Raw genomic sequence first — 17669 nt, forward strand, 5'->3', positions numbered from 1 at the left:
AAATTTACTCTCATGATCAGTGTTGGGCCACATCCTTTCCCCTACACAGAATCTCATCACAGATTACTTGCATCTCAGAAAACACAAAACATAATTTAAAAAAATGCAAGTTACATTAATCAAATTGTTTGAAATTTTAATTGCAATTCATGTTTTTTTGCAACAGTTCCTCAAAGGCTATGATGAAACACAATAATATTGAATGAAACTAAATAAAAGCACAAATACCAGGAAACAGTTCAGCATTTGAAGATAGAATAGAAAAGCCTGATTTTAACTAAGATCTAAAGTATTACCAAGAGCAGTAGGGACTGTCCTTGCAAAAATTCTTCCCTTAATTTAAGGCTTTGAAAGAAAAGTTTCTTCAGCAGTTTGGAGCACCTCTAACCTCCAGCAGTAATTAAGACATTCTTAACATCCTTGACCAAACAAGCATTTTCTAAAAGATTCTAACTTTACAATAAAAAGCTACTAATCATATTAAAAATGAGATTGATCCTTAACACTGGAACTTGGCACTTAATTGCCAGTCATTCAGTTGTTTCTAATATATTGGATGAAACAAATAATGCAACATTTAATGGTTGGTACTGTTTTATTTTCTAATATTGATTAAACTATTTACATTTCTACTTTTCAATCCACAGTTTAGCACTCATACCTATGGCTTTTACTTTTATGTTTAGCACATCTTTTTGTCAAGTGTCAGAATTTAATTAAAAAAACCCAAGAACCTGATACCATATAGACAAGTCTCTGTTTATGTTTAAACATATTCATTTTCAAAAATGATTATTTATAAAAGAAGAGCCTGCTTGTAGCTTTCTTCCAAATCATGTTTATCACAGACTATTCAAGCTCTTCCTATTTTTAAGTGTCCCATTTAGTATGTCCTGCTGCCTCCAAGTGAAGTCTGTTCCCTCCCTCAGCCCCCCGCCTTTAAATTTAATGCAAAAAGAAAATCAGTAACCAGCAATTTCAAGCAAAAATATAAAGCACTATAACATTACCTACACTGCCTTTCACACAACTAAGTTCTCAAAAACTCTAGAAACTTTGTGGAAATTTAACCACTCATTGTTGAAAAGGCACAGGACTTTTGTGCTCAGAGACCTCCAGCAACAGTGCTTTTAGCCCAGCCTGAAAGTTAAGATCCAAAAATTCACAGGTGTGTTAATTGCCACTTACAGCAGAACCCCTCAGATTTTACTGACTCTCCTGCCACAGACATCCTGCAAATTTATACAAGACTTTGCCTCTACTGCAAGAGGAAAAGAGGTGAAATTATTTTTACATAAACCCAGGAATGGTGTGATGATACAATGATACAAGTTGTTCATTGCTAAAAATCTCACAAAGTTGTCCATGTCTTGTGGTAGTTTCTGTTTCATGGCACTACATGAACGGGGAAGTATTTTTCACATATGAGAGAAGTTTAATTGTACATGAAGAAAGCTAATTTTGGTCCACTTGTCCAGCTCCATATGGACAGCATATTGGAAAGGTGACCAGTGACGGTTCAAAAACCAATGCAAAAGTTAACAAAAATAATTTGGTATTTAATTCTTAAAACTGCAGTGTCATTATGTGTCCTACTCATCCACTTTTGCATTTTGTGTATCCACTAATTGTTGTGTTTCTAAGTCTTCAGCTTGCTCATGATGTTCCTTATCTGCATCATCTGCTTCATTATGATCCTTTTCTTCTGCTTCTCCTTGATCAACACTTCGATATTCTACTTGTTCAAGGTCTGTTCCATCTATAAGTTCTGCCTGTACTTCTTCCATCTGTATTTGATTTACATGCTCGACATGTAACTGCTCCACATGAACTTCAGCACCTTGTTCAGTCTGAATGTGTTCAACTTCCAAGTAACTAATCTGCACCTGTTCCTGCAGTTCCTCCATCTGTGTGCCTTTTACTTGATTGTCCTGTATGAGATCCTGGTGCATCTGTTCCACAGTTACCTGTGCAGGATCCACTTGTACCTGAATTACTGGTAGGACATGCACTTGCTCAACTTGTTCTATTATAGTCATTGACGTTACTGGTTCAGCTTCCATAGCTTCCACTGGAAGAACCTCTTCTGTCACTAATAGTTCTGAAATATTGTGCATTTCTTTGAGATGCCTTCTCAGCTCACTGCCTTGCATAAACCACAGGTCACATAAGGTACAGTGGTTGGGTTTGTCACCAGTGTGTATTACCAAGTGGTCTTTGAACTGATCCCAGCTGTTAAATACGCTGTTACAAACCTGAAACAAAAGATAGAGCGTGTTAAACAGTGCCAACAGGAATGTGACAAAATACAGTGCCTGAGATCATGGCTTCACATTGTATACCTTCTTGCTACTTGGATTCAAAAAACATGCATTTTAGAGGTAAAAGCTGAGAAGAAAGCTTCAAATGAACAGAAGACTTGATATTTATTTATTATTTTTTTAAGAATGGTGATCTATTTTGAGTTGTGCATGCATAAGATACCTACAAAATTCACAAGTCAGTAGACCATTTGAAAGTTTTCTCATCTGATATTCATGTAAGTATCATACCCCAATCAATACATGTCTGGTACTAGAGTTTTGGGTGTAGAAATATTTATGCATTAATAGGGTGCACTGAAAGTGTAATGCAGACTGTTGTTTTAACTGACATTCTAGATGCAGTACTACTGAACAACTTTTCCTTATCAGCTTTCACTTGCTCATGACATCGTGAGGTTTAAAAGGCTAGGCTGAAGTCTCACATTTTGTGATTAAAAAAAACCCCCACTTGAATTATTTCAGCAGATAAAACTTTTAAAACTCCATCCCTCTCATTCTCTTCCAGCCAAAAGTACTGCCTCAACATCAGACATACTGTTTTCACAAAGCACATGAGCTCCCTTCCCTTCAGCTGGCACTGGAGGTAAATAGCTGGAAAACAACACACAGACTGCAGAAATAAAAGAGATGCAGTGTAGAGGAGACAGAAGAGTGGGGTGGAGTCAGTCTTGGAGTGAAAAAACCCACAGGCTCAAGAGTTTTTGTCCATGGAAATGTGTTTCACTGTAGAAAGCAACAAGAACACATATCAACATCCCTTCACTGTTGACAAACAGTTTTGAAACAGGATGTTGTAACTCTTCATGATTTTCAGTAACTGCACAGAAAGGTGATGGAGGGAGTATCTAACAGGATTAACTCAAGAGCAGGTCTGTGTAGTCAAGACAAGTATCTCCATTTTGCTGCTGAAATCAGCTAAAAGGGGTTGTAATACTATTGCCACACATTTTTTTCCCCAGGCTCACATTTCAGAAGGAGATTACACATACAGTTTTAAAAATACTAATATTATAGGTAAGCACTCAAAATTACTTAGTCATACATAAAGCTAATGACTAGCAGCAATGCCCAGGGCACACAATTACTGTTCTTGCCACACAGAATCTAATTCAGTTTTCAAGGCATACACCTGAAGAGCACAAAAGGACTCATCAAGAAAGCACAACTTTTTCTCATCTTTGTTCAGTGAACAAAGATTGGTTCAAATTTAGTTCTAAAGAGAAAAACGAAAAATTCATCCAAGAATTGCAGCAGTTTCTGCAGGCTGAAGGGACACAAATCCACATTCACAACATCCGTGATAGGAAGAGGAAGTTTACAAAATGAGTTATGACTTGAATCAGCCCTTTAAAAGTGAAGTAAGATTTATCTCAACAGTTTTTCAAACGTCAGTTACATATAGTGACCAAGTAAGTACCCTAGCAATCTCTACAGCATTTATTTTGCTTAAAAAATACTACAGACTGCCATAATAAATTTGAATTACTTTCCAGACAAAATCAGTATGTTTGGTATCAAACAGAGAATAACAGAACAGAAATTAAACAATAATTTGTATTTTGGACTTTACTTTGGGCTTTACTTTTTGTGAAGCATGCTTAGAAGTGGAAAAGGCCTAGGTCAGTGTATCAAGAATCTTGAAAAAGAAGCAAATGTAAAATGCAGCCTACCCAGAAGAATCTCTACGATTGTAAGTATTAGAGGCTCCACATCAGTAATTCCAAATTTTAAATGGGGATACTTAGATGTGAGGATTTATCTGCATATTGTGGTTAATGTGATCCAAAGACCTCCCTACTGTCTACAACTTCCTCGTTAGAGAGGGGGTACAGGCACTGATCTCTTCTCTGTGGTGACCAGTGACAGGACCCGAGGGAATGGCCTGAAGTTGTGCCAGTTAGGCTGGATATCAAAAAAGGTACTCCAGCCAGAGGGTGTTTGGGCACTGGAACAGCTCCCCAGGGCAGTGCTCACAGCACCAGCCTGACAGAGCTCAAGAAGCGTTTGGAAAATGCTCTCAGGCACAGGGTGTGACTTGGGATATCCTGTGCAAGGCTGGAAGTTGGACTCAATCCTTGTGCGTCCCTTCCAAACCAGCATATTCTGTGATTTTGTGATTCAATATTATTTTACAGAAGTAGCTCTTAGAGACATAAGCCACTCTCATTGCCTCTCCTGTTCAGTCCTCCCATGCTCCTTGAAAGAGGGAGGCACCTAACCTATTTCCATTACCTACCTGACATTCATACAGCTTCTTTCTTCCCTTTTTAGCACCAGCTCCAGACTGACAGGCTGTCAGGTGACATTTCAGTGTGCTATTCCGAGCAAAACGTTCATGGCAGTTTGGACATTCAAAGGGTTTTTCACCTGTTGAGACAGATACAAGGATTTGTAAGTGTATAAAACCACCCAGTCTTCTTTCAGGTCTCTCCCTCTCTTTCTCGCTCATCTAGGTTGATAAATGCACTGTAAAGATGTGGCCAACAGGATTATTCTGCAGGAAAAAAGATGAAAATAAAATATAAAAGGGCAAAAAACTGATGTAGATTCATAAGTCTCATTTAGAAGAAAACCAACGTAACAATTACCAGTAGCTTTTAAGGTATTTGTGGAAATTATATTAGTATTCTGGTAAAATATTTTAAACACTTTATTTCACACTTTTAATCTGATAATAATTACAATTAAAGAATCAACATAAGTCAATACACAAAGTGACATATTAAAGAAGGAAAAATTTAAATAGTACAACCTTTTATTTTCAGTAATAACAGCTTATGCTTGAAACTGAGCTCCAGAAAACGAAGCTGGCACAGAATGATTGTGAAATAACAGTGCATCAATACTAAAACAAAAAAAACCCTGCATCCAACTTTGCCCCATAATACACGGAAGAGAAAGCACAGAGGGACATAAATGGGCACAAGCAAGATGAAAATTCCTCTCAGTTTGGCTATTTCAACCATGGTATCAAACATAGAAGCCAGCTAAGGACAACAGCAGGGGAAGCTGAAAGCAGGTCTTTTTATCATCCAAGGTACTATGCTGTCATCAAGTGGTAATGAACAAAGGGTGTTGCACCATGCACAAACACAGTGACATTCAAGCAAATTAAATTACAAAAAAACCTAGAAGAGCGTGTTTCCTCTGAAAGGCTGTAATAACCTGTATAGGTACTGCCACCAATACTACTACTGAAACAAACAGATAATGAACTCAAAAGAGGCTGAGCCATTTCAGGGAATACCATGAGGATCAATCCTAGCTAGTTTAAGAGCATGCATTTTCAGGCATGCAATACTTATTGGGCATTGCAGTGGAAAAACAATCTTCAGAAATATATTTACAAGTTCCTAATTAGCTTTTCAAAAGAAATTCACAAGTAGCTGAAGTATCACTTACACACCTGAAAGCTTCAAAAAGATGTTAAATGGTGGGAACATTCCCCTCAATGGTTACAAAATGGTACATATTTGGTGAGTGTAGTACAGGAAACGCAGAGGATGCCAAACTGCCTTCAGTGTGGCAGGTCAAAAATCATGGGTTAGTTGATGGGTTTGGAACTAGATGATCTTCAAGGTTCCTACCAAAGCAAACCATTCTGTAATCCTATGATTCTACAGAGCATGTGTGGATGACCAAAGAGCTTTTGGACAAACTCAAACATAAAAAGGAAGTCCATGGGACCTGAAGAGATGCATCTGCTGGTCTTGAGAGAACTGGTGAAGAAGTTGGTTATCAACTATCCATAAAATTAGAGGTGTGGCAGTCTGGTGAATTTCAAGATGACTGGAGAAGCAGAAGCACAACCCTTTGAAAACAGAGACATAAGGAAGAGCTGGGGAACTACAGGCCAGTCAGTCTAACCTCCATGCCCTAAAAATCATGGAGCAGATCCTCCTGGTAGCTCTGCTGTGAAGACAGGCTGAAAGCCTTGGGATTGTTCAGCCTGAAGAAGAAAAGGCTTCAGGGAGGTCTATGAGCACCTTCCAGTGCCTATAGGCAGTCTACAGGAAGGCTGGAAAGGGACTTTTAAGAGAATGTAGTGATAATGACAAAGGTGGAATGGCCTTAAGCCAAAACAGAGTAGGTTTAGGTTAGATATTAGGAAGAAATTATTTTCTCAGAGGGTGGTGATGCACTGGATCAAGTTTCCCAGAGAAGCTGTGGTTATCCTCTCTATGAGAAATGTTCAGGGCCAGGCTGGATGTGGCTCGCAGCAACCTGGTCTAGTGGAAGGTAGCCTGCCCATGGCCCCAGAGGTTCGAACTAAGTGATATGTAAGGTCCCTTCCAACCCAAGCCATTCTATCAACCTATTACTGCCCCACTGCTATTTCAATGTAATTGCTGGTAAAGTGATTGAACAACAACAGGATAAAGTATTTTAGGGCATTTTCTCACAGGCCTTTCAAGTTCATTTTAGCATTCAACCAGTGCTGTACAGAACTCAGAATTTAGAAAGCCTGTAACAGAATGGGAGCTTTTTCATTCTCCTTAGGAGACCACAGTTAAATGCTGATATCTGTTCTGATTTTAAGCTTAAGGCTTTTGAAAATGTTAAACTGTAAGTAATTACATTCCATATGTTATACTTATTAGATCAATACATATTTAGTAAGTATTTTGCACCTCTTGTGATATGCTAACTTGTTTTGAATTGAAAATACTTTCTTTGCAAGAGCAACGAACATATTACATAGTTTGCATTACTCTGGTTATCTGCCACAATTTTTTTTCCAAATAGATTTTTGCTTAGTGTTTTTGCTAATAGTTTTTTCTAACTGCTGATTTTTTAGCACCTGTTTGAATTGCTTATAATGGAGAAACACTCCCTCCTTTACAGGGAATAAGAACTTCCCAAAGCTTGTTTATAAAAGGAACTTTTAAGAGACTATTGGGAATAGACTGGACACTGCCCTATATTAATACTCAGCAGTCCCATACACAGATACATTCTAATTAAATTAATTATACATTCTAATGAAAAGGCTTTAACAATAACAAACTGCAAAAGAAATAGAGCTGCTACCCTCCATTAAACTTTTACTTATGACTCATGACTGGCATATTAAACAAAAACATCTGGAAGATCAAGATGACATATATTTTACATTCAGTTATTTGTGTCATTTTCAGTGTCTGTTCAGTCAGCTTACTTTTCAGTGAGATGAAGAGGCAACCTCCTATACTAAAAAGAAGAAGGGAGGACGACAAGTCACTTTGTACTCAAAAGATTTTTGCTACCCAGATTTCAAAGAGGCAGTTTTCACAATAAAAAAAGTGTACTATTATGACTAGGAATGTTTTGCCAGTTTTAGTAGTTTTGCATACTTAACCAAGAAAATTCAAGTCATAGATGAGATGAGACAAGAGCAAATGTGAAACTTTCTAAACATGATGGTACAAGACATAATTCTTTGAGGGTATTTTATGTCTAGTAGGCATTTGCTCAGAAGTTCTGTTAGAAAAAGAAACTCTCTAGACTGTATTCCACAAAGAAGATTGTGATTCAAATAATATTTCAACAGAAATATTTACTAGAAAATTTTGAAAATAAAAGTAGTTCCTCAGTTTGGTGTTTCTGAAGAAGGGAACATGACTTAAGGGAGTATTTTGAAAAAAAAGTCTCTAAGATTTAACAGACTTGATAGAGAAGTTTCTTTACTACTTTCTGGTTTTAGGTGCCTATTTTTAATTGACTCAATCCACCAAGTTTCCAACATCAATGGAAAACAAAAAAAACCCATGAACAAACAAAAAGACATACCACCATTTTCATTATAACTAGAAGCCAAGTATTTCTAGCACTCATGACTCATTGATTGTCTTCAGCATGTTATCTATTTCCCCAAAACATGCAAAAGCCCAAAATACTAGAAGGAAGGCCACAATCACAGGACTGTAGCAGTGTTCTTACCTGTGTGCTTCCGAAGGTGCTCTTTAAAATGCCCAAAATGGTCAAACTGCTTGTCACAGTACTGGCATACATGTATTTTCTTGCCAGGTCTTTGCTTCTTGCTGGCACCACCTTCATCAAGGTGGTAACAGGTGAGGTGCTGTTTCAAAGCACTCTCTCGTAGGTATCTTTTATTGCATATGTCACATTTGTAATTCTCAGTAGAGTGTGTTTTCATGTGTTCCTTAAAATGGTAAAACAATTTAAATGAACGGTTACATTTCTCACAGTGGAATAAATTGTTCATGTGTGACAGCTGAAGTTCCACAATTTCAATACCTTCTACCTGTTTGCACGAGGGGTCAGTTGCACTATCACCTTCTTCTTGCATCTGGCATTTTCTCTCTCCCTGGCGATACTTGCTGGTGATATCTGCCAAAAGAGCCAAAGCAGATTCATCTGATGTACCTGTTGTCTGTATGTACTTTATGGATTGCTCTGCAGAAGCTACTTCTTCAAGGGTTTCAATGCTGTCATCCTCCACTTTCATCGTCCCTTCAGCAATCTCAACCTCAATTTCAACAGGCTCTGATTCTGCAGATGGCAGTGTTTCTGTGATAACATTAGAGGTTTCAGCAATCTTCCTCTTTTTCGGTTTATTTTTACCTTGTGCTTCATTTGATTCTAAGGGTGATGAATTTTCTTTGTTCCTGAAAAACATTTGCATAAACATGGTTAAGGTCAATTAACAACGACATAAAAATTCCTGTCTAGTAATCTAGGTTCTGCATCCAACACTCCCCGAGCTGTTTCTTGAAGTTGAATGATGACCACATTATCTGTGTGCACATCAGACATATAATCTGTGCTAATTTGTCCTTAATCTACACTCCTTAGTGCAGTAAAATAACATTGTTAAAGCTGATAAAATACTTTAAAGTATTTAAAGTAAATAGCTCTGCTTCAATGATACAAAGCATCTAGAAGAAAAGGCAGTTAACCTAATGACTTATCTAGAAATTTGTGAAATTCTCTACTTGGAAAGAAAACTTCTCTAAAATAATTAATTCTTTGGCCTGCCTACTCAGAAATAAGGTTTAAGTCCCTCCTATGCCATTCACCTCTTAAACTCTGGATTGTGTGCAACTGCAAGCAGTACTTAGAGCTTGTCAGAAAACACTTCAGCTGTCACTTCACATGATGCTTATACACACACGGGTTAACACATCCCATAATTCAGGAAGGCGCATGCTAATAGCTGACATTAAAAACAGGATGTGAAAGGGGTATTCTAGTTTAATTTCTGGGCTTAAACGCACCCTCAGTTCTGTGCTGTTCTCTCTGCATAACACACACACAATCCCCTTCCTCCAAAATGTTAGGGATGGCATAGCATCTCAGACACAGCTGAGTGGGTCAATGCTTTCAAGTCATCCACAGCACTGCTGTGCTGGAGGTTTTACTACTGATCATCAGTTTCAAAAATAAGTGGCTATCTTCCCATCAAATAGACTGACTGGAGTAAGCTGTGCTTTTACCCTTCTTCTGCACCAGGATGAATCCTTTCACTCCCTATCACTTCCAGGCTTTCTAGTTACAAGAGACAAGACTTTGCCCAGTATCTCCAAGTCATATTGTCAGATGTGTAACTAATGATGTAATGCAGCTTATAAATGTCACCTTAGTGTGTTCACACACAGGAAAACAGAGTAGCTAAATCCAGTTTCATATAGCCTGGATTTCTGATGTCTACCAGATCACAGGCACATTGCAAGGAGCTCCTGGATCACATTCCAAAAGCAACTAGTGTAGCATGTAGAAGGAATGAGAGCATGAGAGTACTTTATGGAAGTGAAATGGAAGAAAGAGGATGAAAAACAGCATGATGGGACTGGCACCCACTTTTTTCAAGCTAGATTTTGGCAGTGGATTACAGTTCCTGGTACTGGATAACAGATGCAAACAGCAACATTTGATTGAGTATTGAACCCAGATAAAACTGACTTTAACAGTTACATTCATTCAAGAAGGTTGAGAGGTTAATTTTGCAGCAAGAGGTTTATTCTGAGTTTATTCTCTCAGAAAGAGCAAAAAAGCTACACGAAATCAAAACACCACAAAACAAAACAAGAACCATAAAATTAAAACAAGCACAAATTTGTTAATGTAGTCTGATTACCAGAGACACATTGTCACTGCACAGTCAGCTGTCAATCAGGTGTGGGCCATCAGACAGCACAGAGACCAACTATCAGCTACCACAGAGTCACAGCCCTACAACATCAGCAACATTTAGAAGCCATGTCACTTGTCATCATGTTCTAGCCCAATGAATGTGACATTCTTGTTTTACCCTGTGTAATGCTGAAATGTATGTTACAGTAGAAGAATATATGGTTCTACACAACTTAAGGAGGTTCCAGTATAAAGAACAGCACTGCAAATAACTGGCACCCAGCCCTTGCACAAGCCTTATTGAGACTCTCTCCTTCAGTGTTGGGAAGAAAAAGAGGCTTATGTGCTTACCTGATTTCAAGTGCTTTGATTGCTTCTAGCATCTGTAGATACTCTGCAGCTTTCCAAACATCATTTGCTTCTTCCTCACCTTGTACCATTAGCTTTGCTGTATAGGTGAACTCAATTAGGTGACGAAATGCCATGTTACTTACACCTGTGTACAGGCAAGAGAAACAAATTACCTTTAACAATTCTGAAGACTTATCTTCCCAATGAATCTTGCACACTTGCCTGCACCCCATTTTGATAACAGCACTGTAGTCACCAGTTTCATAAACCTCATACCCTTAAATGGCACCACTGAATGGTTTGGGTTGGAATAGACCTTTATAATCACCTAGTTCCAACCTCTCCCATGTTGGAATAAAAAAACATAGTCTGAACAACTGTGGAGTTTTGCCATGACAAAGATAAAAGGAATGATAAGATGGAAAAAAGCAGTTTCAGTAATATATAGATTTAAACACAAAAATACTATTCCTGGAGGCTGAAATGCTGCTCCAAGAATTTCATTTCCTCCCTTCCTATCACATAAATATTACCCCATGTTTGCCCTGCTCTTGCATCCCAGCATCCCAGCCAAGGCATTTGCCATTGGCCATCACTGACAGCCTTTTTCAGCTGACCAGAATGGCTTTTCTCTGGGAAAGCTTTTGTGTAGTACTGCTAGTCCTAACAACATATAAAGGGTCTGCCTGACCTTCACTGGATATGTATAAGGGGAAAGAAGGGGGAAAAAGCACCACATAAACTCACATTTTCCCTTCCAATATATTTAATTGGAATTAAACTGTTCTCATTTTAATTTTTTTTCAGGGGGTTTTCTTTCCAGTGATGGTAACTGTCTCAGAACAACTCAAGAACTAAGTAAGATCTAGAAAGTTAACTTTCAATAACCAAGCATGTTCAAGTGTTCAAAGCCAGACTGGATATGGCCTTGACAAACCTGGTCTAGTGGGAGGCAAGCCTTCCCAAGGAAGGGGAGGTTGGGCCTAGATGATCTTAAGATTCTACACTCCAACCCTAAACATTCTATGATTCTATGCACTAGCCTCTACTCAGGATGCTACAATAATTTCCAGCTTGAGCACACAACTCTGAATGCTTTTATTTGCGCAAGTCAGATTACCTTCAATCTCCACCAAAGGCTCCTGAGTGAAATCTTGGAAGAATTTGTGGAAGAACTGGCTACAGGCAGCAAGAACTGCCTTATGAGCTTTAAAATGGTGACCTGCAAAGGGAGACAAAAAGTTTGGTTTAAGGTAACACCTTCCTCCCTTCATAGTGCACATGCAGAAAAAAAGAGCACCCAGTGTAAACATTATTCCAGCAGCATATACAGAATGATTCTCCTTGTAACACAGGATAGTACTGCAGCTGGCTTGTCCCTTCTCACACAGAACCTTGCTGACATTGCTGACCTGGCTAAAGCTCTGCAACTCAACCAGCTGGACAACTCACTCACTCACTCAACTCACTCACTCACTCTACTCACTCACTCACTCACTCTTCAGATATTTAAGAAATGAATTATGGGAAATTTCTATGCAAACTTTTCTTGCTATATCTTGGGCTTAGCTCTGTATGTCTCATGTTTTTGTTGCTCCTACAAACTGATATATGTTATCACCGCCACCAATATAAACACCACAGAACAAAAGTGGTTCTGCTCTATTCTTTCTGTCTTCCAGAGTCTGTATTTCTTCTCCCCAGTGGAGGCATGCACATTCATGGGGCTCAGTGGTACAGGGATAAAGGAAGCAACACAGATTAGAACCACACAGCTGCACACAAAACCACCTCTGAGTTCAACACAAGGATTTGGTAATGACAGAGCAGGAGCAAACATAGGAAAAGCACTATCAGTGAAACCGTGGCTGTTCCTGAAGAATTTTTTTTTTTCTTCATTTGCTTACCTCCTTCTAATCTGGACTCTGCAGGATCCTTTTTCTTCAAGTGAGTTGCTGCTATCCTTTTAAAGATCAGGTGCAACTCCTTTAGCTAAATCTGTCCTAGTGGACACTGCCTATATTCCCTGTAGTGTTCATCCATTCTAAAATATGTTTGGAATATGAAGCAGACTTAAATGATCTACTACATACCACCTTTTCTAAGGAAATAATAAGCACTTGTATCTTCATCATCCTTTTAAAACAGTTCTTATGCTCTTAGAACACATACAAAAAGTGTGTGCTTCTACCCTTTTAAAAGTTTTTAAAACATTAAAATAGTAGACAGATACCAGAGAAGCTGCTATGAGAAGTAAGTATTATTTCAAGGCGTAGGGTTTTTTTTATTTAAACACAGTATTTGTAAAAGTTCTCTGCATGCAGTCAGACAACTCAAGTCACAGAAAAATATTTTAACAATGTTTTGGGAATCCTTAGCACATTAAATATACCATGGCAGTTTTGAAGAGGGCTTCTATCTGAAAACATTTTAGTCTCTTGTTTGGGAAAGCAGAAGTAAAATTACTAACCACTATGATGAAACTTTCCAAGTAACTTGCACACAGGTACAGAACCAAGAATTGATTCACAGCCCCATCTGACATGTGACCATGAAAAATCCAAGAGCATCCCAGCACAGCTTTCAAAATTCTCTAATACCAACTAGTTGTCAAGCCTGTACATACCATCGACGATCAGAGTGATATCTGTAAACTGGTCCTGCTCACGTTGTTCATTCAGCCTATCCAAAATAACTTTATAATGCTCAGGGAATTCCTGGATACATTCCATCGTTTCCTCAGCTTCCATGGCAAAAGGCCTGGTCTGCAGAACAAATGTAGTATGAGAGAAAAAATACTGTGCCAGTCAGTAAATACTGTGCAGAGTCAGGTTATTATACAAATGTGAACTAACTAGCACTTGGCCAGGACTTTAAAACCAATCGAAAAACTGTCTTGCTTGCTTTTTTATCCAATGTTAGCTGACAGGTAGGAAATGGCACAGTTAAGGATGTAGAATATTCTTATTTGGACACATGAAGAAACAGCCAAAGTGGGTATTTCTTTATCCTACAGATTCAGCAGGGATCCACCACCCTCAAAGCAATTACTACAGGGATGCAACATCTCCACAGCTACTCATTCAACACCACTGCAGCATAATCTCAGAATCTTCATACAGTTCTTGCAATCCTTCCAATCCAATTGGTTAACAGACAGTTCTTTAAACTTTTATATTTAAGTCACACTTAGCAGCTCATGAACACAAGTTGTTTACTTCCTATAATAGGGATGTAATAGAGCAGCATTTTTTATTGTCTGAGTGCATTACAACTGCCAGGGATTTAATCTGCTCTCAAGCTTATTCATGTATCCTACTACACTTCTTCCTCTGTAAAGTGAAATATTCTTTGCCAGCCTTTTGATGTATAACCACTGCAGCATAATCTCAGAATCTTCATACAGTTCTTGCAATCCTTCCAATCCAATTGGTTAACAGACAGTTCTTTAAACTTTTATATTTAAGTCACACTTAGCAGCTCATGAACACAAGTTGTTTACTTCCTATAATAGGGATGTAATAGAGCAGCATTTTTTATTGTCTGAGTGCATTACAACTGCCAGGGATTTAATCTGCTCTCAAGCTTATTCATGTATCCTACTACACTTCTTCCTCTGTAAAGTGAAATATTCTTTGCCAGCCTTTTGATGTATAATGCTTGTAGTGAGACAGCTCTTCCTCCCTTACTAACACAATGAACATAGCTGGGGGTGGGAGTTGCAGGGGATCTCAGACCTGGAGAGGTCTAGCAGAACTCGGTGCCTGTGGATGAGATGCAGACAGTAGTCTGCTGCATATGCAGAAGAACCTCAGCAGAACATCCAAGTGCTTCAATGAAAGCACTTCACAATTTACCTCCAGGCAAAATTATTTCAGATCCTTGAAGCAACGCTCATTTTCAACTCCCACACCAATGTGGCTTAAACTTAGAATGCTGCAGAAAATAAGAATTATGGAGTTCCTGTTTACACCACAAAACACACTTCCTGTCTCTCAGAAAAAAGTCACCCATGAAGAAATTGATTTGCCAAGAGAGCAAATCAAGTAGAGCAGAAGCAACTACTTAGGGAAGTCCGGCCGTACCTGCTATTGCTATGCTGTCAACCACAGAAACGCTGCCCACAAAAGTCGGATTCATTACCTAGTGTGCAACGAGGCAATAACTACACACACTCGAGGGGACACAGATTATCGATTCCAGAGTTGTGCAAGCCTGGGCATTGCCCAGTGCAATTCCACTAATCAAGTACCCAACTATAAAAACTTTTTGCTAATTATTGCTAATTTTGCTATTATTGCTTTTTGCCAGCAAGCAAAAGGATTAGTGTTCATCAGTTACAAGTAACATAGTTCTCTAATTAATTAGCATTCTCTCTTCTACTGGTTAATGATTTTCTTGCTTCCCGTGCTAATTAGTCCACAGGCTCAGCCGCCCTCTTCTTTGGGATCAGTGGGTTTCTTGGGTTGGTAGCTGCAATCTTCCCCAACCAGAATTACCGGTTACCCAGTTGGAGCCAATTCCAACACAATTGCTAAGTTTGCTTTATTTGTTTGCTCCTTATTTTGGGGTTTTTGTTACACGTCCATGTAGCCTCTAAATTCTAGATTCTTTGTGTCTACTATCAGTGGTATACCCATTTTCCCAGGCTTTGTTAGCCTGCCCTTAGGTCAGAGATCACGGAAGTATGTCTTCATAAGCTTAAGAAGGCAATTTTACCCACAAGTAATTTGTTTTTCTAACACCTGGACATTACTTAGAGCTTGTAGGCCACTCTCTATATCATGGATTAAATCTCCTTTCTTGCTGAAGAAGCTTGACAGTACACAAAGATCAAACAGCAAAGCAAATCCTTCTTTAAGAAAATTCTACATATTCCATATTTCACACCAGAAACAACTGTCAGGGTCTTCAAGTGGGCAGAGGAGCCCAGCCTGCAGGGGAAGATGAGGTGGAAGGGAGGGGAAATGCTGCTGCTGCATTCTCTTCACTTCATCTGTAATGGTGGGTCTAAGAGAGACAACCAGAAATTCAAGCCTTTCTTCACCATCTGGTATTTCACATAAAGTCTCATGTGGGAAGGTGTAAGCTACACACTTCACAGTTTAATTCTTCTTGCCCATTTTTGACACATTATAGAAGGGCAGATGACTTGCAATTGAAAGCATAATTGCTTAAACTAAAAATTCGATCTCCAGCTCTCATGATTTTCATCTCCCATGGTTTTTGCTTTACTCCCAAACTGACTGTGGGGATATCTTAAAAGAAACACCTCAAACCTCAAAATAATAGACCTACCTTAGCCTAGCAAACACAAGATACTTTAAAAAGTTTCTTTCTTGGAATTCTTACAAAACATAGTAAGAAACATACAATTTATGTTAGGCAGTTCATTAATTAACACAGAACTAGTTAAAAACGTGACTTTACTGTGTATCTAAATGGTGTTGCAGCGTTCTTTGAGCACTCGTAAAAACCTCGGTCACACTGCACAAAACAGCACATGTTCAGTAAGAGCGTGACTGCTTTGGAGGAAGGAGTGAAAAGTACAGTCGGGAAAATAAAGCAGCTGAGGAATATGGACAGAAGCAATCCAAATTCCCACTTATGAGTGGGCTCACAGATGAGCGACAGAGAGCGGACCGCTTCAATTGTCTATGCAATTTCCTTGAAAGACTCATCGAAATACTGCCTGAGCCTTGTAAGCCTGTAACCCTGCACACATTTCATGTGATGTGCATATGATTTGCCGAGCTGCTTTTATAAATCCGCCCCAGTGAAACATGCTATTATTACTACTCCTCTGGGCTACAGCAGGAGCTGCTCAGACTCCGGGCACCAGATGTTAGCTTGGCGCAGACGGATCCCAGAGGCGCGGGCGGGGCAGCGCCGGGGCAGCTCGGCTGACCCGCAGGAGCCGATGCGGCGGCCCACAGCACCGCCATCTTGGGAAAGGGGGAGCCGCGGGCCGGCCAGTGCAAAGCAGGAATTCCTCATGTACACTGCCGTACGTTCTCCTCAAAACCAACGCTCAGGCACGGCGCAGGCACAATCCCGATCCCGATCTTGCCCCTCGCCCCGCAGCACGGACGCGGGATCGGTGCCACTCCCCGGGATCGGGGGCACAACGGCCGCGAGGCGGCGCCCCCACCCCCGGCCGCCCCACCCGGGGCTCCCCGCCACCCGCGCGCGCCTCCCGCGGGCTGCGGCCCGCGCGCCCCGCGGCCACCCGCGGCGTCATTGGCGATCGCCGGTGTCGTTCAGCGCGACCCCCGCCAATCGCGAGGCGCGGGCAGCCCTCGCCCCGGGCGCAGAAGCCAATGAGCGCCCGCCGAGTGCCCGGAGCGGGCGAAGGCGGAAGGCCTGGCCCGCGCCCAAGGCTCGCCGCGCACGGGGGATCCGGGCGCGGTGCAGACGGCGCCGGCAGGCACGGGGGTCCCGCGGGGCGCCCCGAGAGGGGACCTGACTGCTGCCGGCCCCAGCCTGGCGCGCGGCAGCGCCGCCGCCTCGTTAGTCCTTATTACGTCATCAAAGCGCGCATTAAATCGATCCCTTTTCAATTCCCGGCCGGGTCGCGGCCCGACGACGCGGCGCTCCGAGGGGTGGGGAGGCGGTTCCGCCGGGGACTCACCGGGAGCAGGTCCTCGCCGCGCCGCTTCCCGCTCCACCGCCGCCGCTTCCTGCTGCCCGGCACGCTGGAAAGCGGGGCGCGCGCCGGCCAATCCCGACTCGCATTCCCGGCCTGCCCCGCGCTCACCTTCCACGCGACAGGGCGCGCGCGCGGCGGGGGCGGGGTCCGAAGGCCCGGGGCATGCTGGGAGTTGTAGTCCATTTGTGCAGTGCGCCGGGTTCGGAGTGGCAGAACGAGTCGGGCTGGAGGGGACTAGAGCGGGTCATCTGTCCCAGCCTCCGTGCTCAAGC

The 17669-nt window shown here is 40.9% G+C and overlaps 1 protein-coding gene across 6 annotated transcripts; it reads right to left on the reverse strand.

The window, feature by feature from the left end:
* Positions 1–119: 119 nt before the first annotated feature.
* ZNF131 (zinc finger protein 131) lies at positions 120–17514 on the reverse strand. 6 transcript variants are annotated; one of them, XM_071425464.1, is made up of 9 exons: positions 16179–17246; positions 13375–13513; positions 11869–11970; positions 10749–10893; positions 8889–8932; positions 8569–8654; positions 8244–8466; positions 4561–4691; positions 120–2255 (listed from the first exon to the last, which is right to left on the reverse strand). In XM_071425464.1, the coding sequence occupies exons 1-9, from the start codon at positions 16251–16253 to the stop codon at positions 1593–1595; spliced, it is 1608 nt and encodes a 535-aa protein (XP_071281565.1). In that variant the 5' UTR covers positions 16254–17246; the 3' UTR covers positions 120–1592. The 6 variants fall into 6 exon arrangements, with proteins under 6 accessions (XP_071281565.1, XP_071281563.1, XP_071281564.1 ...); XM_071425462.1 differs by having other exon boundaries at positions 8244–8654; positions 16179–17248; XM_071425463.1 differs by lacking the exon at positions 16179–17246 and adding exons at positions 14355–14512; positions 14606–16162 and having other exon boundaries at positions 8244–8932.
* Between the last annotated feature and the right edge of the window lie 155 nt (positions 17515–17669).

This window comes from Agelaius tricolor, unplaced genomic scaffold (assembly GCF_023055355.1).
Source record: "Agelaius tricolor isolate 1412-34295 unplaced genomic scaffold, bAgeTri1.0.p SCAF_4, whole genome shotgun sequence".
In the NCBI taxonomy this organism is placed as follows: domain Eukaryota; kingdom Metazoa; phylum Chordata; class Aves; order Passeriformes; family Icteridae; genus Agelaius; species Agelaius tricolor.